This window comes from Melospiza melodia, chromosome 2 (assembly GCF_035770615.1).
Source record: "Melospiza melodia melodia isolate bMelMel2 chromosome 2, bMelMel2.pri, whole genome shotgun sequence".
NCBI lineage: Eukaryota > Metazoa > Chordata > Aves > Passeriformes > Passerellidae > Melospiza > Melospiza melodia.
Genome location: NC_086195.1, coordinates 16,546,760 through 16,569,530, shown reverse-complemented (window position 1 = coordinate 16,569,530; position 22,771 = coordinate 16,546,760). Strand labels below are relative to the sequence as shown.

At 49.1% G+C, this 22,771-nt stretch overlaps 1 protein-coding gene across 1 annotated transcript; it reads right to left on the bottom strand.

Annotated features, from left to right (window-relative positions):
• Positions 1-3,975: 3,975 nt before the first annotated feature.
• On the bottom strand, positions 3,976-18,479 carry RS1 (retinoschisin 1). Its single transcript, XM_063150384.1, has 6 exons — positions 18,351-18,479; positions 8,892-8,917; positions 8,477-8,582; positions 5,789-5,930; positions 5,260-5,455; positions 3,976-4,147 (listed from the first exon to the last, which is right to left on the bottom strand). The coding sequence occupies exons 1-6, from the start codon at positions 18,460-18,462 to the stop codon at positions 3,995-3,997; spliced, it is 735 nt and encodes a 244-aa protein (XP_063006454.1). The 5' UTR covers positions 18,463-18,479; the 3' UTR covers positions 3,976-3,994.
• Positions 18,480-22,771: the final 4,292 nt, after the last annotated feature.

Below are 22,771 nucleotides of genomic sequence, written 5' to 3'. Positions count from 1 at the left end.
TTTCCTTGAGGTGCCCAGTGCTCTGGGGACTTAGTTTAACTCTTAAAACCTTACTTGGCTCTTACTCTTCCAACAATCTAGTTTAGTAACCTCTTTTCTGTACTCCCTGAAGAGCCCCAGAAACTGGAGTGGCCATCTCCCTGAAAAGGTTGAGCACCTCCATGTGGTATCCCCAGTGTAGTCAGTATTAAACCCCCATGGGATGGAGGGCAGAGTGGACATTTTTCTCTGGATGGAAGTGAAGGGATAATTTTCCATGTTCCTGCATTCCATTAAGATGAAGGAGCTATTGACTTACAAATGAAGTGGCTGGTCTGGAGGCCTGAGGCAGTCTCTGATCAGGTAACTTAGGATGGGTACAAACTTCTCAGCACCCTTTTGTTCCCTCACTTCTCTCTACGCATCCCATTCTGAAAATCCAGGCCATAAAACTGAAAGCCATTCTTGGTCCTACTTCCTATTTCAAACCCCTTGTGTTTTATGCAGCTGCAAAGCCATACATTGGTCTCCCTGTCTCTGCAGGATTGTTTAACGTCCTTGTCAGTGGGATTGAGTGTGCTCTCACCACCCCCTGTAGTGTGGTTGACACGCTGGAGGAAAGGAAACCCAGCCAGAGGGAGCTGAGCAGGCTTGTGAGCTGGGCCTGTGCCAAGCCCATGAAGGTCAACAAAGCCAAGTGCAAGATCCTGCATGTGGGTCGAGAAAGTCACAAGAAATACAGACTGGAGGAGGAGCAGATCAAGAGCACCCCTGAGGAGAAGGACTTGGGGCTGCTGGTGGATGAAAAGTTCAGCATGAGACAGCAAAGTGCAACTCCAGCCCAGAAGGCCAATTGTATCCTGGGCTGTATGGAAAGCAGTGTGGGCAGCAGGGTGAGGGAGGGGATTCTCTGCCTCTGCTCTGCTCTGCTCTAGTGAGATTCCATCTGGAGTGCTGTGCCCAGGTCTGGGGCCCCCAGTGCAAGAAAGATGGGAACCTATTGGAGCATGTCCAGAGGAGGGTCACTCAAATGTTCACAGGGCTGGCACGCCTCTCCTATGACAACAGGCTGAGAGATTTGGGCCTGGAAGAGAAGGCCCTGGTGAGACCTTCCAGTGCCTACAGGAGGCTGCAGTAGAGCTGGAGACGACTTTCACAAGCACACATAGGACAAGGGGGATTGGCTCTGAGCTAAAGGAGGGCAGCTTTAGATTAGACATTAGGAAGAAATTCTTTACTGTGAGGGTGGTGAGGCACTGGGAGAGAATGCCCAGAGAAGCTGTGGACTCCCCATCCCTGGAGGTGTTCAAGACGAGGTTGGATGGGGCTCTGACCAGCCTGGTCTAGTGGAAGATGTCCCTGCCCATGGCAGGGAGATAGGAGCTACATGATACTTAAGGTTCTTTCCAACCCAAACCATTCTGTGATTCTATGATTATGAGGAAGCTTTTGTATTTATGTAATTATACTTCAGCTGGTGCTGTCTCACTTTCATGATGGTCTCAGTCACACTGTTACTCCAACGTGCTGAATTTATGCAGAAGTCAAATGCAATTCTGAAAGCATTTTAGGACCACTTAATTAATTAAGCCTCTCAGCACTCTTTATATAAGAGGCAGAGGTTAAGTGAATTTCTAGAGGTCAATTAGCAAGTGAGCTGCATGGCAAGGATCAGAACAGAAACTCCTGCTTTAGCAGGAGCAATTTAGTTGCAAGTCAGAAGTCCCTTCCCAATGCAAGTGGAGAAGTGAACTGCAGACAAAGGACAGGACAAGGCAAGAGGCAAATGAACTGTGAAATGCACTGTGCTCCATCTTACATATTGCCATACATTTCAATATAGAAAAAGGTCTAGTGATTTCTTTGAAGATGGGAGGCTGGAAGAGTGATAACACAGGTCCTTTCTGCCTAGAAAATATTTTTTCCTGCAAGGGTTTATTATATCCTCTTTGTAGGATCACTCATGTGACAATATATAATTTAGAGTGGCGCCTTGGTGTATAATGGTGTGTGGTCCATCCATTCAGGCTGTACATTAAGCCTGTCAGCTCTTCGAAATCTCACAGGAGCTTCTGGCCTTTGCCATTGGGTGCATTTCCAAAACCAGGCAAGTTAAGAACTCTGGACTGTTCACAGGAGCTCATCAGAGGCCAGTCACAGACAAGGCTTTAACTAGCTACAGTCAAGCTTTGGGGTGATACAAATACTCACCAGCTTGTGCCCAGTTCATCCTTCTGCCCCTTGCAGCCCCCTCTCCACTCCTCAGTCATGCAGGAAAACATCAGCACCAAGGCTCCTTCCCCCACTACCATCCATCAGGACATGGAGCTACCTGTGCTGCATTTAGGGCAGGGAGAGCTGTGTGTTACATGTTGGTAACTGCATCCAGGGCCTGGAAATGCTTCAGCTTTCAGTGTTGGTGTTAGCGAGACGAGAGCTGTGCTGGCTGCTGGGGAGCCCTTGTCTCCCTGCTGCTGGATGTGCAGTGCCTCCAGGGAGCTGCTACACCATGCTGGTCCCACAGCTTGGCTGCTGAGGAAGTGCCTCGAGCTCAGTGGATCCTCTCAGCAGAGCCTGCTTTGACTGTTCAGCATTGAGGGAACCACACAGTGATTTCTTAGTGAGAAAATGAGTCCCTAGACCAATTTGTGGATAGGCAAAAATCCCTCCCATGGATGAGGAGGTGGGAGGGAAGCAAGGGAGTGCTGGTGTATAGCAATCATCTCAGCAGATGGGAATTGGTCTTTTTTACATCTCTGTAGACTTCATACTGTTAGTTAGTGGAGCAGCTTTCAGACTTGCCAGAAGAGCTTATTTCCCTGAGAACTATTATTTGCCTCTACATACAGAATAAAACAAGGCAGAAATATCTGCTCTCACAAATGAATGTGATTAATTGCACAGCTATCCAAAAGCTTTTCCCATGTTTTTGGTCACATCTCATTTGTTTTTAGTCATATCTGAACTCCTGCCCTGCACACTGAGCATTCACCTCTCTGTCCATAGGGATAAGGAGAGGACGGGAGAGGCAGACAGGCTGCCTCAGTGCCACTGTCTTCATGCCTCTCCTCTCTTCTCTGAGACAGTTCAGATTCTCTTGCTGTGGGTCTTTGGGATGGATGCACAGATTGTTGGAAAACAAGGAAAAGGCCTCTGGTGTCTGCCAGGTTTGAGCTGCAGGTGTGTGGGAAGGCAAACCAAAGCTGTCACTCCAGAGCTCCCCACAACCCTCCCTCATGGGAGCTGTTGGGGGCTGCAGGTCCCACCTAGGCTGGGCTGGCCTGAGGCAGGGACATGAACCTTAGTGATTGGGCTGTCACCTCTGGAGGTGGGTTCATCATCCACACACCCCAAATTCCTTGGGTGCTAAACATCCATTGGAGATTGGGCCATGGAGTTCAAAGAGTTAAGAAGAGTGAGTCCCAGTATCTGTGCCCAAACCTCCACAGGGAGCAAAGTGCTGGGGTCCCCAAGATATGGCAGCACAAAAACAGAGAGAATACAGAGAGGGTTTGTCCAGCTGGTGCTCAAGGCACTGATGTCTGTCCCAAAACCAGGCACAGCCCCTCAGGCCAGAGAGTTCCTGATACAGGCAAACGTGAGGTGATTTGAGAGTGGGGGCCCTCGTAGCAGGGATAGGCCAGGTGAGGCCCCAGCACCATCTCAGAGATGAGAGTGAGATGTCTGTCCTGGCATACAACAACACATCCCAAAGAGAATCCAAGCTCTGCCTGTGGACCTCACCTGCATGTATTCCAGTGTTCACAGCACATTGTGATGATCATTTCCTCAGCCAGCCTAACACCCAGGGCCAGAATTTCACAGGATCCAAGCCAGGCCCAAACCTTCCCCTTCCCCAGTGCGTGTCCCACAACGCCCATCAGCTCTATCACCAGGCAGGGTGTTAAGTTACATTTTATTCAAGACAGCCCTTCCCTTGCAGGCTGGGTGTTCACACACAGGAGTAGGCAGGGCAGGGCAGGCAGACCCCCCGGAGCCCCCGGCTGGCCGGCGCTCAGCCGCACTTGCCCAGGCACTCGAGGAGCTCCATGCGGATGGCGATGCGCACGTGCCAGCCCAGCGGGATCAGGCGGATGTAGCGCGCCACGATGGGCGGCCGCAGCAGGTTCTGCACCGAGGACGAGCGGTCCGAGTTGCCATAGAAAACCTGTCAAGGGACGGGTGGGTGGTTAGGGGGCTGGAAATCCTGCCCCGTGACTTTGGGGTGCCTGTGCAGAGCAGAGGAGGAGGAGGCTCCTTCCCCTCCACCCTCAAAAACAAAAGAATTTAAAAATAGACAGATGTGGACAGTTTTGTCACACTGATTCAGTTTTCTTAGTAGGCCATTTTCCCCCATCAGTCCTGCACTTTTTACAGTTAGGCCAGAAAATCTCACCCCATTTTCATCCCATTCTTTCTCATTTGTCTTCCTGTACCATGGCACTGCTTGTTTGGAGTGAGCATGATTGACTTCAACTCTTTGGAGTTCATGAGCCAGGCTCCTGCACAAGCCATTATAAACAAAAAAATGTATGTGAGGGCCCTTTCCCCATTCATTGGCCTGGATGTCACATCTGCTGCCATGACCTGTTTTTTGTCTGTTTTTGCGGAAAGCTCAGCATCTCCCCTGGCTGCAGGAACTTCAGCAAAGCCAGCAGAGCCTCCTATGCTAGAACAGGGCCATTCCCATAGATGGGCACTGGGAGGCAACAGCTGTGGCATCCACCAGCCCAGCAGGACTGCACAGGCATCAGAGGCAACTCTGTCATATCTCCCAATGCATTTTTTTGTTTCACGTCAACCAGTAAGAAGTGCAGCATGAGAATGGTTTGGTGGGATATGACTTGACGAGTTGCAGATTTTGTCTGAGGGGTTTTTCTGCTCCAGGATGACACACATTGCCTGGACACAGCAATAAAGGAAATCCCCATGCAGTGCCAAAGCATGGCTGGGGCTGTGTGGCCACAGCTGAGCATGGGGTTTTATCATGGAGTTGCTGCCTCCTCTGCAACGCCAGTTAATGCCTCTGAGCTTAATCTGGACTCCAGTATGATCATTAGCAAACACAAATAATGTATTTTGTCCTTTTGCACTGGTCAGCATGACACACACTCACCTCAGGGGGAATGGCCCCTCTCTGTGCCGCTCCCTGATACAAAGTGAAGACTGAGATGCACCCTGCTCCCACAGGATCCCCCTTTTGATGCACCTTCCTCTGAGACCTGTTGTCACCAAGCATGCCACCCTTCCACCCGTGGCCAAAGAGCCAAGGTCACTGACCCGGTTGTTCCCGGTCTGGTCCTTGTAGTAGACCCAGTTGAGGTTCTCGTCAGTGCGGTACTGCACACTGTACTTGGTCATCCACTCATCAGCGTCACAGCGCCCTTGGGTCAGGATCCCTGAAATCACCTTCACCTCCTTCAGGTCGATCTGCAGCCACTGTGCAGTGTCCTGGTACTTGGAGAGCCACGCACACCTGGGGGGACACCACCCTGCTCTGTCCTCCACCGTGCCCTCCCAGGCAGAGCCTCATGCCCCACACGACCAGGGCTCCCCGGCCCCACAGCCCCACACGGCCAGGGCTCCCCAGCCCCACACGGCCAGGGCTCCCCGGCCCCACAGCCCCACATAGCCAGGGCTCCCCGGCCCCACAGCCCCACACGGCCAGGGCTCCCCAGCCCCACACGGCCAGGGCTCCCCGGCCCCACAGCCCCACATAGCCAGGGCTCTCCGGCCCCACAGCCCCACACGGCCAGGGCTCCCCAGCCCCACAGCCCCAGGACCCCTCGGGGGGCAGTTCTGAGCTCACCCGAAGCCTTGGCCGTTGAGGCGGGCCTTGTTGGCTGTCCAGGAGGAGTACCAGCCTGTGTACTGCTCGGGGTTGGAGCAGCTGATCTGGTCTGGGGTGACAGCACCAGACTCAAAGCCCAGGGGCTTGTGGTAGGGACACTCTGCAGAACAAGGGTAAAACACGTGAGGGACAGTAGGGGCTCTGTTTTCTGTGTGTGCTTGCACACATATTGTGAACACGTCCTGGGGCTTCATTGCTCTCTCTTCTCCCTCATTAGAATGCTGGGAATGCTCCCATCCTAGACCACAACCTGCCCTGGGGCCATAGGATCTTCATTTCTAACCTTCACTTGCATTAATTTCTAACTCTTCTTTCTCTCTCAAACTTACTAGACTTGTTCTGACTGCAACATTTTGGGGGAAAGGTTTTATTCAGATTTTGCAGTCTGAATCTCCCTCTTGTAAGCATGTGGAAGAAGAGCCTGACTGGTTGCATCAACCTGGATCCAACCTCCAGGCCATCAGCTTTTTGCCTTTATTAATGCTGGGCACTTTTTTTCTTGCTGGGCTTTACCTCCTTCTGCCCCTCCAATGACTGTCTTGATTTACTGCTCTACTTGCATGGCAAAATTGCTGAGCCAGCTCAGTTCATCCCTCCAGAAGCACCCTCAGATCTGCACTTCTTTGCATCTGGAGGTGGCCTTGCCTTGAGGAAAACTTGCAGGTGCTCTGGTGCCAGCAAGGTGTCATGCTCAGCCCTGCTGAGGGATCATCCCTGGCTCAGGAATTTCTGTCTCAGCATTTGACTGCAGATCTTCAGGCTAACAATCCTGCCCCCACAACTGTCTTCTGCAATAGTGAGAAATTCAACATGACTACCACTGGCTGCAAAACTACTGGAGAAAGAAATACTCTCTCCTCATTAAAACCTTCTGTGGTGGGACACCACACAGTGCTGTGGAAGGCAAGACTTTAGTAAGGCTGAGCACTTGCATGCTACCCGGACCTAGCTGCAGTGTTTTTTGTTATGATCTTTTTTTTATGTGATCAGGTTATCATTGTGTATCAAGATACACAAAATGAAGGCACTCAATTGTCACATAGGGACTGCCTAGGCAAACATCTATATCATGGGCAGCATTTTCTGATTTTGCAGCCTGTGGAGCCTCTGGAGTCCCCTGAAGTAATTCTGCCCCATTCTCCAGTTTAGCATAGTCTCTCAGCAAAAAGGAGCAAGCAAAGCTTGTGCAGTTCACTTGTGCGTGAGAGGTTTCCTTGCCTTACTAGTGCTGAAACAACCACTGTGGTGCCCTGTGACAAAGCCAGTCAACATGTGGGGAGCATCAGTGGGTGCCCAGAGCCCAGCATGACTGTGGCCTCCCCAGTGCCACTCCCCAGCACTGCAGCCATGCGGTCAATGTCTCATTAGCAAGCTCTACCAGGTCAATATTGCATGCATCAATAGCTCATTAACATATCTTGCTCAGTTGGAACCTCATTAAAATGTTTTTCCCCATGAAAACATATAGCCACTGTGCCACCTTCCTCCAGGCATGGAAACATCATGCTTTCCCACCATGTTAAAAGCCTTGCTCCCCTTGTGCAAGAGGATGGCCCGTGTGTTTACTACTCATCAGGCTTATCTCGAACACCACCCAGCTTTACTTTTAGCAACACTAATCCACAGGCCACACAACTGTAATGCAATTAGCAGGTCACCTTCTGCTGAGTCTGTTTGTGCCATGCACAGGGACCTGCCAAAACAGATGCCTGGTGCCTGCCTAGCCAAAGCAGCTGAACCACTGACCACTGTTACTGCAAAGCCAGAGAAAAGTCATGCAGTGTTTGCAAGTCTGGCTGCTCCCTTTGGCCATACCAGAGGCTGCTCTGCAAACTGTCCTGGGGAGGCAGAGAATGCCAGGCCACACCACACTGGCTGGGCTGGGCAAGGGGAATGCAAAGCCCCTCTCTGGGGACAGCAACAGCTGGAAGTTACAGAGGAAATGTTCCTCATTCAGGAAAACAAGAGAAATGCCTTCATTATTCAGCTACATAACGCTAATGTGAGAAACACCCCCTCACACCTGGCCTGGCCAAGAAACCCAGCTCAGCTCCTCTCCCATATGTTCCTTGGCCATGAACAGATCAACCAAACCTGCCACTTTCCCTTCCCTTCCCTTCCCTTCCCTTCCCTTCCCTTCCCTTCCCTTCCCTTCCCTTCCCTTCCCTTCCCTTCCCTTCCCTTCCCTTCCCTTCCCTTCCCTTCCCTTCCCTTCCCTTTTAAAAATATGCTGCAAAGAAGGAATAAACTTTTTTTCTTGATCCCTGGAGAGTCTAGAACATTTCACAGGCTAAACTGCAGCACGGGAGAATGAACCTACATGGTACAAAAGGTTTCCTACAGCAAATCCTACACACGGCAGTAGCTGCCCCAGCCAACTTCTGGAAGCACCAGCACCAAGGGCTCCAGAGGGAGAAAGACAAATGCCCACTGTCCCTGGTCAGCACGGGCCAGCCTAGGTGACCTCCCAAGGCCCAGGCACAGGGGTGCCTCTGCCTGGTGGTGCAGGGTTGCCCCCTCAGCTCACAGTGCTTCAGCTACACCAGCCCCACTGGCAGCTGGATTGGAAGGTGCCAGCTCTGCAGTGCCAGGTGCAAGGGGAAGCTGCTGAGGGCACCAAGCACAGCTGCAGGGTCCCTGTGTTACCTGGCATGCACTCCAAGCCGTTACTCCCGCTGGACCACACCGAGTTGGGGCCTCCTTGGCAGTCACATTTGCAAGCCTTGCTGTGCCACAGCTCCAGTCTCTCATCCTAAAGGAAAGGTAAAAAAACAAGTAATAAATCTACACAGTCATCAACAATAGTGTCACAAGGCCAAATCTGAATTCTGAACCTTAGACAAATACTTGTGCCTGTCTGGAGTGCTGCACCTTGTCTAAGACTCTTTCCTGTTGCCAGCCCAACACAAAGCACAGAACAACCTGGATCCCCTTGGCTTCAGAGGTCAGAGCATGTGCCTGAGCTTGGAGGCCAACTCTGCTTCTGCCCCAAGGCACCAGGGCTGGGCAGTGTCACACCCCCAGCATTTACCTGGCAGCTGAACTATCCAGAGAGACTTACCTCTCCTGGGGAGAGGGCCATCACAGCTGGGGAGTGGGCGTGGGGGGAAGAAGAAAGAGAGAGATCAGAAACAAAGATGCTGTAAGCAAACATCAGGAAATACAATCAACATTTACTCCTGAGATAGAGACAAATAAACAGAGGAAGGACTGATGAATCTGCCACATTTCCCCAAGCTGATTGCCAGGAGAAGGCAAGAGAACATGGGCAGGAGCAGGGCCCTGCATGTGCTCATGTCTGTGCTACTCCTCCATAGGGTTTTCCTTCAGATGCCTTTGGCATCTTCCCTTCCTGATCAGTTACACCTGAATCACCCTGAGGCAAACACATGGACCCCTCTGCTTTACAGCTAATTTTGCTTATATCCATTTTTCTGTCTTTCTGCTCCACACTTTCCCTGTCACATTTCCCCCTTTAAATGTTTAAGCTGATGAGCTTCAAGGGTCAAATCCTAGCCTGGTGTCACTGCAGATCCCACATGTCTTTGGAGGAGATAGGGTATCTCACAAGGTGCTGGTCTGAGATCATTCCCTCTGGATGTGATAGAGAAAAAAGAAATGTAAATACGCCTTCCTAATCTGTCTTACAGACAAGACTACCTTTTTTCCTTTGCTGGGAAAACCAGTAATTGTGGCTGTGGAGGAAGAGACTGCTATTTTTGTAACATCTGACCTGTTTTATCTCCTGCCTCTTACTGAGCAATGGCTTTTTTATGAGGCTTTTTCCTTACTGAAAAGGCTCTTCTTGCTTCACTTCAGTGAAGTCCAAAGCAGAGTATATTAATAGCTTTTAGACTGGTAGAGTATTTCCCAAACAGCTATGAAAATAAAATAATTTTAAAAAATAATCCCATGACTGCTGATAACTCATCAACACAAATCAAATGTCAAACATAAGGTTTTCAGAGATGTAAGGAATCTACAAGCTAGTAAGGAAAAAGTGATTGAGCAGGTAAAAGCTTGCATACAGGAGCCATGAGAAACCTGCCATCTCCAGAAGTACTGTGAATACGAAAAGATGACTTTTTTCACCAAATGAATTAGACTCTGAATTATTCACTGAAATCTAGTTATGATTTATTCATTCATACACTGTCACTTTGCTGAGCCTAGGAAGCTGCAGCTAATGCTGGGAATTTACATCCTACATTGCTATAGCAAGTTTCATCTCAAAAGACTCACAAACACAGAGCAATTATAATCAGCTGAAATATAAACTATATACAAAGCTTGGTTTATTACTGAAATGCAACTGCTCCTTGGGTGTGAAAATCAGTCTAAATGTAACAAGAGTCTAAAAGAAAGACCTTTAAAAGCAAAATTATACATTTTTAAAAATTTCTTTCTCTAACACAGGGATGGTCTCCTGTGCTTCAGTGTCCCAGAGTAGCATTTCTGACATCAGGAACTTACCACATTAACCCATGGCACTGCTCTGGCAGAAGAAGTAAATATTAGTCTACAATAAAAATTGTGGCTTCCAGTCAGGCCTAAGAGGGAGGCAGGGATCACCCAGAGCCCAGCATGCTCAGGAGGAAAACATGCTTGTACATCTCCAGACATCTTGGAAAGCATAGGCTGGGGGCCCCACACAGCACTGCACTGCACCTGTCCCAGTACAAATGTTACCCAGCCAAGCCCTGGGACTCCACTGAGCAATCGGAACACCAAGGCAGAGGGGCAGATCCAGAGCCACACCTGTGCTGTGTCACATGGGGCAAAGAGGTTTGACTTAAACCTGTGTGAAGGTGATTTAATTTAATGCTGTCTGTCAATTCAAGAGAAACCAGCATTTTATCACTTATCAAAACTGGGCCATATTTGCCAATAAAGTAATGCAGTGCCTGCCTCTCCTGCCTGCCCTGTGCTGTTGGATGCCAGTGCAGGAGAGCCATTGGTACCTGGGGCATGAGATCCAGGCTGGCAGGTGCCTCCCCTGCCCCCTGGCCCACAGAGGGGTGTCCTTTCCAAGCAGGACAGGGGCCCTGCTCCAGGAGCACCAGCTGCAAGGGCTTCCTCACCCTGACATCTGGGAAGGCTGCCCAGCCATCACAGCCTGCTGTGTTCCCATTGCCCAGCAATCCCTGGCTCACGGGGCTACAGGATCAGCTCCTTCCATCTGCTTAACTACTTGATTTTCATCTTTAGAAGACTGGTTTTTGAGGAGAAAACTTTTGTGGGGTTTTTGGTTTTTCTTATGGTGGTTTAATGTACTTTAGCCTGGAAAAGGGGTTGGAAAAGGCTTCCTCAGGATCACGGATTCCAGCCATTATCCTAAGGAAGCTGTGTTCCATGACTGGTGTTGTGAGGGCTGTTCTTAAGCACTAAAAGCTGGGGTGGGGAAAGGGGATGTGAGTTACCAGGATGGTGTAGGATATTGCTGTGTGACCATACTGAGCCCTTCAATGGCCTCCTGAGTCTCTCCCTTTGAGAGCCAAGATCAAAACTGAATATGCCATTGACACATGCAGCTGGAAACTCAACAGCTGTGAGTGAAACAACGGGCACAAATGGAATAGATTTCAGGTGGGTGAGTGTATGGCAGCATCAATTCAAGCACCCAGAATAAATCCTCCTCCCCAGGTGACCCAGCCTTTTGTGGGTGCCTGCACTCAGTCAGGGGTGCCTGTTCCTGGGCTATGAGAGTGGCTTTGAGGGCTTTTAGCCTCATCTGCTGGGGGACACCACTGCAAATCAAGCCAGGGTATGAATTTCAAGCACAAAAGCCCTTTTTTTCAATGCAATGAAAAACTTTTTCCAATGTTTTATTGGGTTGATCCCACAACACACAGCAGTGCAAAGGCAGTGCCAAGGCACAGGTGCTGGCATGCTGCCCCTCTGGCTGTCCCAGCCTCCTCCACTCCTCACTGCATAACTTGCTGATTTAAACCCCACAAACAGGAGTTCAGCTTTTCCTTTTTCACCTAGGAGAGGTGAACTGCTAAGGGCTCACCTCCAAAGGGGCTCAGCCATCCAACCACGGTACAGGGGAGCAGCAGGCTTGGCATGGGGTGAGCATAGCAGTGAATGGCCAAATGCCCTGCCTGGGCAGTGCAGCCTGATAACCCCTGGCCTTGGGAGAGGAGGGCAAATGAAAGATGCCCTTGCCTGCAGTTGGCCACAAAACATAGTAATTGATATATTGGTGTGTTTACAGCTGTGACAGGCCCTGTCCTACAAAGGAAATGAAGAGGAAAGCTGGCTGCCAATAGTCTAAAAATGTGATGGGCAGCGTGCTTTTATAGCAAGCATGTTTGCCTTCAAGGAAGGTTACAAAGATAATTGGTGATTGTAGGTCAGACAGAACCAATTGCTGCAGTTCAAGGGAGAGTCATAAGGCCTGCACAGCCGCCAGGGGCTGTTGTTTTAAAAGCACAGGACTGACAAAAACCCCAAAACATTAAAAAGGAAAGAGCTCTATTTACTGCCCCCCAGGACCTTCAGCAAACCATCAGTTCAGTGAAATAAATTATTATCTGTGTTTGTGTGAGGCAGAGAGATATGATGTGCCTTTCCCCTCCCTTCATCCCACCCTGCAGTGCGGTGTGTCCAGAGCACTGCCATGCCCAAATGCTGTCCCACAGCACAGGATTTGGGGACCAGGGCTTGGGACAAGATCCAGGGCATGATTTTGTGCCAGGAAACCTGTGCTGGTGAGGCTGGGCTGGAGCCCAGGTCCTGAGATGTCTCCACTTGGCACCTGCTGCTGAGCAGGATGAAGGGGAATGATACTCCAGGAACTGGTCCAGGTTTGGGACAGAGAGAAAAGAGCTGGCAGAGGTAACCCTGGGATGCCAGGATGGGGTTTCCTCAGGTGGAAGTGGGATAAAGCAGCAGCCACAGCTTAAGGCTACTGGGGAAAAGGGGCAATCAATAGCAAGGAAACCCAGCTGCTGGCATGTCAATGACAGGAACAGGTAACTGTGTTTCTCAGAAAAATTGTAATCATTAGGAATGCGGTTAAACAAGAGAAAGACAGGAGGACGATAAGTGTGGGCAGAAGTAACACTGCCAAAGGCTGTGTTCAATACAGTAACTCTGAGGAATCACATTCACTATCCTGACCATAAAGTCAGAGAAGCAAATAATCTTTTAGTGTAGGAATTAATGACAGGTATACAAGCATGAGAAAGCACAGTATAAATATCAAAAAAAAAAAAAAAGAAATAAAACAATAGAAATATAACACAGAATAAATGTCAGTCATTCAATTTACTGGAATAAGTTCACACAAATGTATCATTACAGGAAAAGTATGTGGAAAATGTTAAATCTCTTTATTTATTTACTTTATTATATAGATGTCCTAGAAGATTCAGCTGGAAAATAGTTGAAATTTTGTCTCATCTCTGTAAGCAACATCTCAGTTTAACAGTGCTCAGAGAGGTAAAATTATTGCTCTCCTCCCAGCAGAGAGCTATGTCCCCATGATGTAGCAGTGCTTTCTGAGCACAATGGCTCCTTTTGCACAGATAGTCACCTGCTTCCCTTCTGCACCTCTGGGTTATAGGGTAGAGGAAAGGAAAATCTCTTAAACCCCCCAGAAAAATTAGGCTGGAGCCCCATAATAGCCCCAAAAAGTCACAAAAATGAAAGGCATGGCTGGAATGGGTGGCACTGGCTTTATCATGCTTTCTGAAAGGTCTTCTTTTCCCTGAGCACCGCATTAGACAGCATCAGGAGCAGAGTTAGGTAACAGCCTGTAAGCAATAAGAGGGTCGAAACACTGGAAAAAGCATTGCAGCGCCTCTGTGCCCATCAGGTGCTCATTTGTACCTTGCTGTATTATTAACCGAGGCTATTTTTACATCCCAGCCCTGAAAATCGTGCCAGGCGGCTGAGGTGACTCACATCAGGTTGCACCAGCCTCCGTAAAAAGGAGCATTTGGGGAAGCTGCCACATTCGTGGTGTTCTCCCCATCGCTCCTCGCCGCTGTGCCAGGGGCAGTGGTGGCCCTGCTGCAGCTGTGGCCGGTCCCCAGGTCCCCTCGGCAAGCAGAGCCCCCCTGCCCACAACACGCTTTGTGATTGCTTTTGTTGATTCCCCCCGGGGCTTTTTCCATGGCCACGCTGGGCAGGCCCACGGGACCTGTGAGAGATGTGCAAACAGCGCCTTTATCTCTAACAGGCTTTAAATGGCCCGCGGGAGCTGTGCCAGCAGGCAGGGACCGCCGGGACACCCACACGTCTGTGTCCACCCACAGACACCGGCAGGCAGGGACCGCCGGGACACCCTCACGTCTGTGTCCACCCACAGACACCGGCAGGCAGGGACCGCCGGGACACCCACACGTCTGTGTCCACCCACAGACACCGGCAGGCAGGGACCGCCGGGACACCCTCACGTCTGTGTCCACCCACAGACACCGGCAGGCAGGGACCGCCGGGACACCCTCACGTCTGTGTCCACCCACAGACACCGGCAGGCAGGGACCGTCGGGACACCCTCACGTCTGTGTCCACCCACAGACACCGGCAGGCAGGGACCGCCGGGACACCCTCAGGTCTGTGTCCACCCACAGACACCGGCAGGCAGGGACCGTCGGGACACCCTCACGTCTGTGTCCACCCACAGACACCGGCAGGCAGGGACCGCCGGGACACCCTCACGTCTGTGTCCACCCACAGACACCGGCAGGCAGGGACCGCCGGGACACCCTCACGTCTGTGTCCACCCACAGACACCGGCAGGCAGGGACCGCCGGGACACCCTCACGTCTGTGTCCACCCACAGACACCGGCAGGCAGGGACCGTCGGGACACCCACACGTCTGTGTCCACCCACAGACACCGGCAGGCAGGGACCGCCGGGACACCCTCACGTCTGTGTCCACCCACAGACACCGGCAGGCAGGGACCGCCGGGACACCCTCACGTCTGTGTCCACCCACAGACACCGGCAGGCAGGCTGGCCTGGGCGCAGACAGCGCAGTGCCCACACAGGGACTCCGGCACCTAGAGCCGCGCTGGGCCGAATGCTCGGCCTGATCCTCCTGCAGGTGACTGCGGCACCAGTAGGGCCAGCAAGGCTCCAACACCCCGCACACACCGAGCTCTGATCACTGCAGGGCTCCAACACCCGCACACACCGAGCTCTGATCCCTGCAGGGCTCCAACACCCGCACACACCGAGCCCTGATCCCTGCTGGCCCCAGCATCCCCCATACACCGAGCCCTGATCCCTACTGGCCCCAGCACCCGCACACACCGAGCCCTGATCCCTGCAGGGCTCCAATACCCCGCACACACCGAGCCCTGATCCCTGCTGGCCCCAGCATCCCCCACACACCGAGCCCTGATCCCTGCTGGCTCCAACACCCGCACACACCGAGCCCTGATCCCTGCAGGGCTCCAACACCCGCACACACCGAGCCCTGATCCCTGCTGGCCCCAGCATCCCCCATACACCGAGCCCTGATCCCTACTGGCCCCAGCACCCGCACACACCGAGCCCTGATCCCTGCAGGGCTCCAATACCCCGCACACACCGAGCCCTGATCCCTGCTGGCCCCAGCATCCCCCACACACCGAGCCCTGATCCCTGCTGGCTCCAACACCCGCACACACCGAGCCCTGATCCCTGCAGGGCTCCAACACCCGCACACACCGAGCCCTGATCCCTGCAGGGCTCCAACACCCGCACACACCGAGCCCTGATCCCTGCTGGCCCCAGCATCCCCCACACACCGAGCCCTGATCCCTGCTGATCGCCGGCAGGCCCAGCCACAGCCACAAACCCAGGGCACAAGGACATCAGCCTGCAAAGGGGAGGTCTCATTCTTTGCGTAAAGCTTCTCTCTCAGGCTCTTTAAATCAGGCTATTCTTTTCCTCCTTTGTTTTGTGGGGATTCTTATTCTTCACTCTTTAATTATATTAATTTCCCTTTCATTTTCTTTATTTGAATGGTTTTCAATCGGTTTTCCTTTTCATTCATTTTTACTGTGGTACATTTAATATTTACTGGTATTTATTTGAAGGCAATAAAAAACATATGTAAGTAATCACAATTACACCTATTTAATTCATATTAATTTCCATTTTCCCATAATGTTTCCACTATTTTTTTTATGTTGTGACAATTTTTGAAGAAAGCTAAATTAATTTTTTTTAAATCTACCTTTCCTCCTTTTTTTTTAAAGAGATGTATAATTAATTATCTTTTATCCCCAAAGCATTCCTTAGAAATGTTCAGCATTTTCTGGCCTTATTGACATGTTTGTTCCTTCCTGCTTGGAACTACGCAGAACATTGCCTGCACAGTAATTTCATTAGATGCATTGATTACACCAAAGGGCAGCTCTACTAAAAACGTTACTTACATCCAAATGTAAAAATGTTATTTACATCCAAATGATCCAAAAAACATGTTTGAGCCTTTATTTTTTTTTGGGGGGGGAGGGAGAGGGGAAGAAAGATTCTTGTTTTGGTTTTGGATTTTTTTTTTTTCAAAGATACAAAAACCAGTTGTGAAAAAAGAGAAATTCCCTCCCCTGAATTGCTGAGGTGTGCTTGTTCTGCAGGTGTAGGGAGCATGGGTGGATGGATGGATGGATGGATGGATGGATGGATGGATGGATGGATGGATGGATGGATGGATGGTGGATGGATGGATGGATGGATGGATGGATGGATGGATGGATGGATGGATGGATGGATGGTGGATGGATGGATGGATGGATGGATGGATGGATGGATGGATGGATGGATGGATGGATGGATGGATGGAGCAGCGTGGGGCGGGCGCCTGCAGCTGCCGCAGGAGCCTCCTGCTGCACCCACCATATGCTGCTGCTGCTGCTGCTCTGCTCTGCTGTGTCCCCAGCAAACACAAGCCCAGGCGAGGCGCAGGTGCTCCTCTAAGCCACTTGCTCTGCCAGGGAAAATCAGCTAAGCAGCTTATCATGGCATCAGCGCACGTAGCTCCGAGCGCTGACCCGGCGGCACCTCCGTGCTGGGAGAGCCAGGGTGTGAGGGGCTCCTAGGCTGCTCTTTTTAGCCATGAGAGGACACTTAGACAGCGAAGCAGGGAAAATCAGTAAATTAAGAAATACCACAAATTAAGAAAATAAATTAAATACCAAAGGAGTGATGCCTGGAAAGTGATCTTGCAAGTTATTTTTCACTGTAGGCTTTCCAAAAATATCCTGATGTGTGGGTGTCTGTTAAAAGCAAGCTGTGTCTGGAATTCAGAGCAAGGTATATGAACTTATTCCAAGGACTAATTGCAGTTATGCCACCCATAGGGAAAAAAAACGCTGGAGTCCATGTAAAAACACTTTTCCTAGAAGCTCAGGCACCAGTAACCTTCCCAAGTGAAACCAAGGAGAGTGGCGAGATAAGGTAGGAGGAGAACGTACAAATATTTGCTGGGAGATCAAAAGAAAGACCTATTAATTAGGCAGAGCTGGGTACTGCCAAACATAACAAGATGAAATGAAGGCATGGCAAGTTGAGGAGCACTCATTTTCCTACCCATGAAATTTGGTAGAGCAAGATATTCAACAGAAACACAGAAAGAGAGAAAAAACCAGACATGCCAAAACACTGGGAATTCAACACCCACATGAGAAAAGCTGGGCTGTCTGATTAATCTGTTCCTCACCCTGACAGATCATACTTGATTCACACATTCATGTCGGTAGACACTGCCCACCACTTACCAAGAGCAGCCCTCAGCGTCATTTAAGGAAAAAGTAGCTTTGCCATTGGCTTTGATGAAGCCAGAAATTTAAATATGAACCAGGAAATTATCTCCTTGTTGTCCACAGCTGGGTGAATTAAAATGGAAGGAGGTGTCACCCTAAATTCTCTGTCTCCTTCTAGCTGCCCCTTACCTACTTTTGTTGCTATTTTTCTGAAAAATCAATATGAGAATACCTCAAAATTGACAAATACCTTTCCCATTTTCTAGATTTATGAATTGCTTTTTGTTCTAAAAGTGTCTTTGGACATCTTTTTGAGGCCAAAATACCTTAAAAGACCTTAAAATGGGCAATCTTCATCAGCAATATCTTGCTGCTAGAGAAAATGATCAGTTTTTGATTAATCAAGAGTTTTGATTAATGAAGGACCAGTCTTTCATGTTATACTGTACCTCATTTTTCAAATCAGCATTATTATTTACACACTGGCTCAGCTGCACTACAATTTTCTTTGCAAATTCATATTTTGACAAATTACATGGCAAATTTTTTACACTGCAATTATTTTTTTGAAACAGAGTTTTACTACTGAATATTCATAGAGCTGTAAGAATGCTGCTCACTCATGTACATAAATTACACATCTCCTCCACATTTTGCCTTTCCCCGAATTATTATGTTTCCATGAGAATGCAGAGAATGGTTTGCTCTGTACCCCACAGCTCCTGGCAGAAGAAAGCGTGGCTGAAACAAGAAATACAACAAGAAATACAAAGAGGGATATTTGAAAGGGCCTCTCAGGAGGCAAAGTGCATACCTTTGTACCAGAAAAGAAGAGACAGCAGGACGCTCCCCATCTTGAACTGCATCTTTCCTTCCTCTGTTGTGAATAGCTCCTTAGTGCACTGCTTGGCTTGATGGGAAGGCATGAGATTAACTTAAGCATTGCCTAAGCACCTTACTCCCCTCCATTCCCATGGTTTTATCCAGCACCACCAAGCCAACCACACAACTGTTACTGTCAAACCCCATCCTAGAGGCTGTGCCATCTGCAATGGTTTTTAAAAAGCAACAAGTACTGAGGTACTGACACTCTGAATGTGAATCTGATTGTTCCTGCAGACATATGTCCAAATAAACCAGGATATACCTGTGTATCAACCACATATACACCCTACAGAAATGCAGATGCCTAATGCTCAGAGAAGATGTATAGTATATATTGTCTATTGTATATATACATGTATTTATTATCTTCCACCCAAGTTATTTACCTCTACACTAGCAATGTCTTTCCTAGCAATAGCTGTGTGTAGAAATCTGCCTTGGCCTTACTGCTCTTCCAGTCACCTAATTGCATGGGGCTGAAAACTGCAAATTGTAAATCAAACAAAAATAGTGGTTTTCAGTTGTTTACTTGCTAGGCTGCAAAAATCTCTAACCAAAAATGTAAACTTCTCTTTGCTAACATTTCTACTTACAGTATTCTTTCAACCAGCCTACACCAAAGATTCGATTTTAGAATGACTGATTCAAGATAAAAACAGACTGCTAGTGATTCCAGTGGATCTTGCACCTGTTCCTCCAATCTCTGTTGATTATATGAAATTAGCAGTGAATTTTTAATGGAGGTTTTTGAAAGCAATTGCTTCAGAAGCAGCTTGCTTTGTTGCAAGAGATCTCAGATTATATGCAGTGGGAATAGATTAAGACACTGCTTAGATCACATAGGTTGCAGTTGAGTTAAACCTGTCGTGTCTCTACTCTTCTGGTTTATATTAATTTAAAAATGCTGTGCAAACAAAGATGCTGGCTTTTCAAAAACAGTCTCCTGGGCAGAATTCACTTCATTTGCCTTTGGATACCCTGGAATTTGGAATTGGAATTTGGAATGCCCTGTACATTTGTTGTCAGGTACAGCATCCCATTGCAGTCTCGCCTCCAGCATCAGCACACCCCAGACTCACCAGGGTATGTGACATGGATGGGAGGAGTCTCCTGCCAAGGATCTCACTGCTTTGCTCAGCCTCAAGGAGTTTAACCTCCTCAGCCCAACACTTTTCCCACTTTACCCTTCCTTCATGGAGAGGAGGGTTGCCACAGGCAGACCCCTGTGGCACAGACATGGCTATAGGCACAGACATGGCCACAGGCACAGACATGGCCTGGGCCAGCTCACCCCAAACACTGGGGGAGAATCAATGTATGGCAAAGCAGTTCATCTCAGGCTCCAGGAAGGATGTCATTTTTCTAAGGGCATGGGACGGCTCCTGAGTTTTTGCCAGAGGCCTCCTGTACATCAGATGTTCCTGTCCTGGGGCCCAACAGTGAGACCCACCAGAAGGTCCAGCCAGGAATTAAAGAAATATGAGGCCCACTGAGGGTACAAGGGCAGGCTCTGGGCATCTGATGCAGTACAGCAAGTCACTTCAGGCTCTACACAGTATCCTTTATATTGTTGAGTCTAAAATGGGCTGCCACAGAGACAGAGATTTTCAGAGCTGCTGAAGACACTCAGATATTCATTCCCTCTCTGCATTGATGAGCAGTTGGTGTCTGAATCTCGTGGGTTTGAAAATCCCAGCTTAAAAATCCCTAAATACCTTCATCCACATATCTCTTGGAAAACCAGATCTGAGCTTCAGCCTCTCACCTTATGGTCTCATAAGGACAGGTCACACAGAAGGAGAGCTACTGACACAAAGAGAAATCACCTACCATTTTTTAAAGAAAAGCCAAACCACATTCTTTCCTATTATCACATGCAGTTTTAAATCAGCTTGGTTTATGGTCAACCCCACCCTTGAAATACATTTTGATTTTGTGTAAGAAATACACAGTAGTTCAGGGAACGTGTTCAGAAACAGCACAGCTCTTATCAAAGAACATTCCGTCCAAAAGGATACTCTTAAAACTGGTGGCTGCCCACTTGTAAAGCTCCCTCCACACAGAAGGAAAGGCAGCTTTTGTTTTAAAAAAGGTCTATAGCATTCAAAAAACCAAACTGTTTCACATGAAGATTAGAAGAGCATTTAAATTAAAGTCTCTGTATAAACAGTATGAAGTTCAGACAGTCGGTGTCTAATGGTGTTGATAGTCCTTCATTTTAATAACTATAAACAGCAAAACCATGCTGCCACTGCAGCAGCATTGCTAAATGAATCATGTAGTTAATTCCTAGCAAGCACAGAAATATTTTCAGGTACAGAAAGAAAAAGTTTAATGGCCAGTACATAACATAGCACCAGAAATGGCTACATTTGCTCTTAGTCTGGCATTGATTACAGAACAAAACTGAAAGTAGTACAAATGGCCCAAATTAAGACAGTTTGGTAACATTCCCACTGCTATGTAAAATGGGAACTGCCTGGACAGGTTCACTCTTTTGTCCATACATCTTCTCCAGCTCTAGCCCATGTCCCATTGGCCCTGAGACATTTTGCTATGTTTGCATAGTCCTCAGAAATCTTGGTGTGTTTTCCTCTGCCAGATTTGGGGAAAAAACATGGAGATCACGCTGCACCATGGAGATGCTTTTAGTCTGACTGGCAGCAAGTGTGTGTGATCTCAGAGGGGAATCAGGAGGCAAAAGTACTCGTGTGTGAGAGAGAAGTGGAACTCCACGTAGCCGTGTCACGTTTCTCCCCAAGGCAGAGTGCCAGACGGCTCAGTCGGAGCAGCACGCACAGATCCATGAGTCTGGAAGCTGAACACACACGATGAGCAGTGTCTCGGCAAAAAATGTGTGACTGGCACACTTCTGTTTTAGCACAGTAAGGGAACACACAAAACACACATTTGTACGTGTGTGTGAACTACGGACATCTCTCGGAAGCAGGACACTGATATGCAGAGAGGGCAGGACTGTTGAGATTTTAGAACCTGAGTCAGGAGCTGAATCCCCTTCACATGGATGGAGCTGCAGTGGTATACACACACTAAAGACATGGCTCTCAGAATAAAACATTCCTTTTACAAATCTGAAGCATAAGCTTAAGTCATCTACTGAAAAGAAGACTGTTTCCTAAATGTAAGAAAACATGAGGCAGATAATTACCCAGTGCTGACCACCAGGCCCATTCCCTGTATGCACTGGGAGGTGCTGTGGCCGTCCTGGCAAGGTAGGCACCACGGAATCACCATCCCTATTAGATGGGATGTACCTACACCAAAGGCTTGCCTATCCTACATCAGGAGAAGTCTAGCTATGTCTGCCTCAGCTTTGAGCCTGCATCCTGGAAGCAGCCAGTGTGTGGAAGACAGTTTACCCCAGAGGGGGGACCACATTGCTTTGGCTTCACTTCCTGTGGGCTGTGCACACACTGCTAAGCAAATAGGCAGAGGAAAGCCAGACCTGCGTACTTCTGCACTTTCAGGTTGTGGGATGCACAGTATGATGTTAATGTTATAACTTTAGCCTGCTGCTTTCCACACAAAAAAGCTTTTGCAACCTGGCCCTTGGATGCAATCCTTGCATTGATCTGCAATCTCTAACTGCAGCTTGCCCATGCCCCAGAGTGTTTGTTTAGTGAGAACAAGCACTGACAAAGGTTAATAGTTTTCTCCATACGATGATGATTAAGGTAAGTTTCTTAATAAGTCTCTGATTAAAGTAAGTTAAGCCAATTTTTTTCTCTTTAATCTTTAAGATAGGTAAATCACACCCTCCCACTCTGATCCTTCAAAGATACTCAGGAGCTGATTCCAGGTCAGTGGAGCTCAGGGACTCTTCTCCTCCTGCAGAGATGTTCTTAGCCCCAGCACTTGATAGGTCTCCCACGCACGGACAGATGCTCTGCCAGCACCCATGCCCAGAGGTTACCCTTTTCTAAAGCCTTGCACGTGCAAAATGAGACTACATGCTATAATTTAAAAATTAAACTGCTCCGAGGCAAGCTGAGATGGCTCTCTCTTTCCCAGTTAATAAAAACGATATGCACAGTGCAGGGGAAAACAAGGATGGAGTTAACTGTGCTCGCTAGATCTGTTCTGTGAAAACCGCCGGCCTCTCCCCAGCGCTTGAACACGTCTCCAAACACAGAAATGGAAGGACCAGGGTTCCAGTGAGTCCCGGTGAGACGCCTTGGGGACCCATGGGGCTGCAGACTTCGCCACTGCCTTTGTCCCTCGCCGCTTGGGAGCAGGCACAGGCTGCTGCTTCCCCCACTGCCTCTGCTCCCTGTGCTCTCCTCGGGTGCCCCTCCGAGGGCCCATGGTCCGGTGTGGGGATTCCCCTCC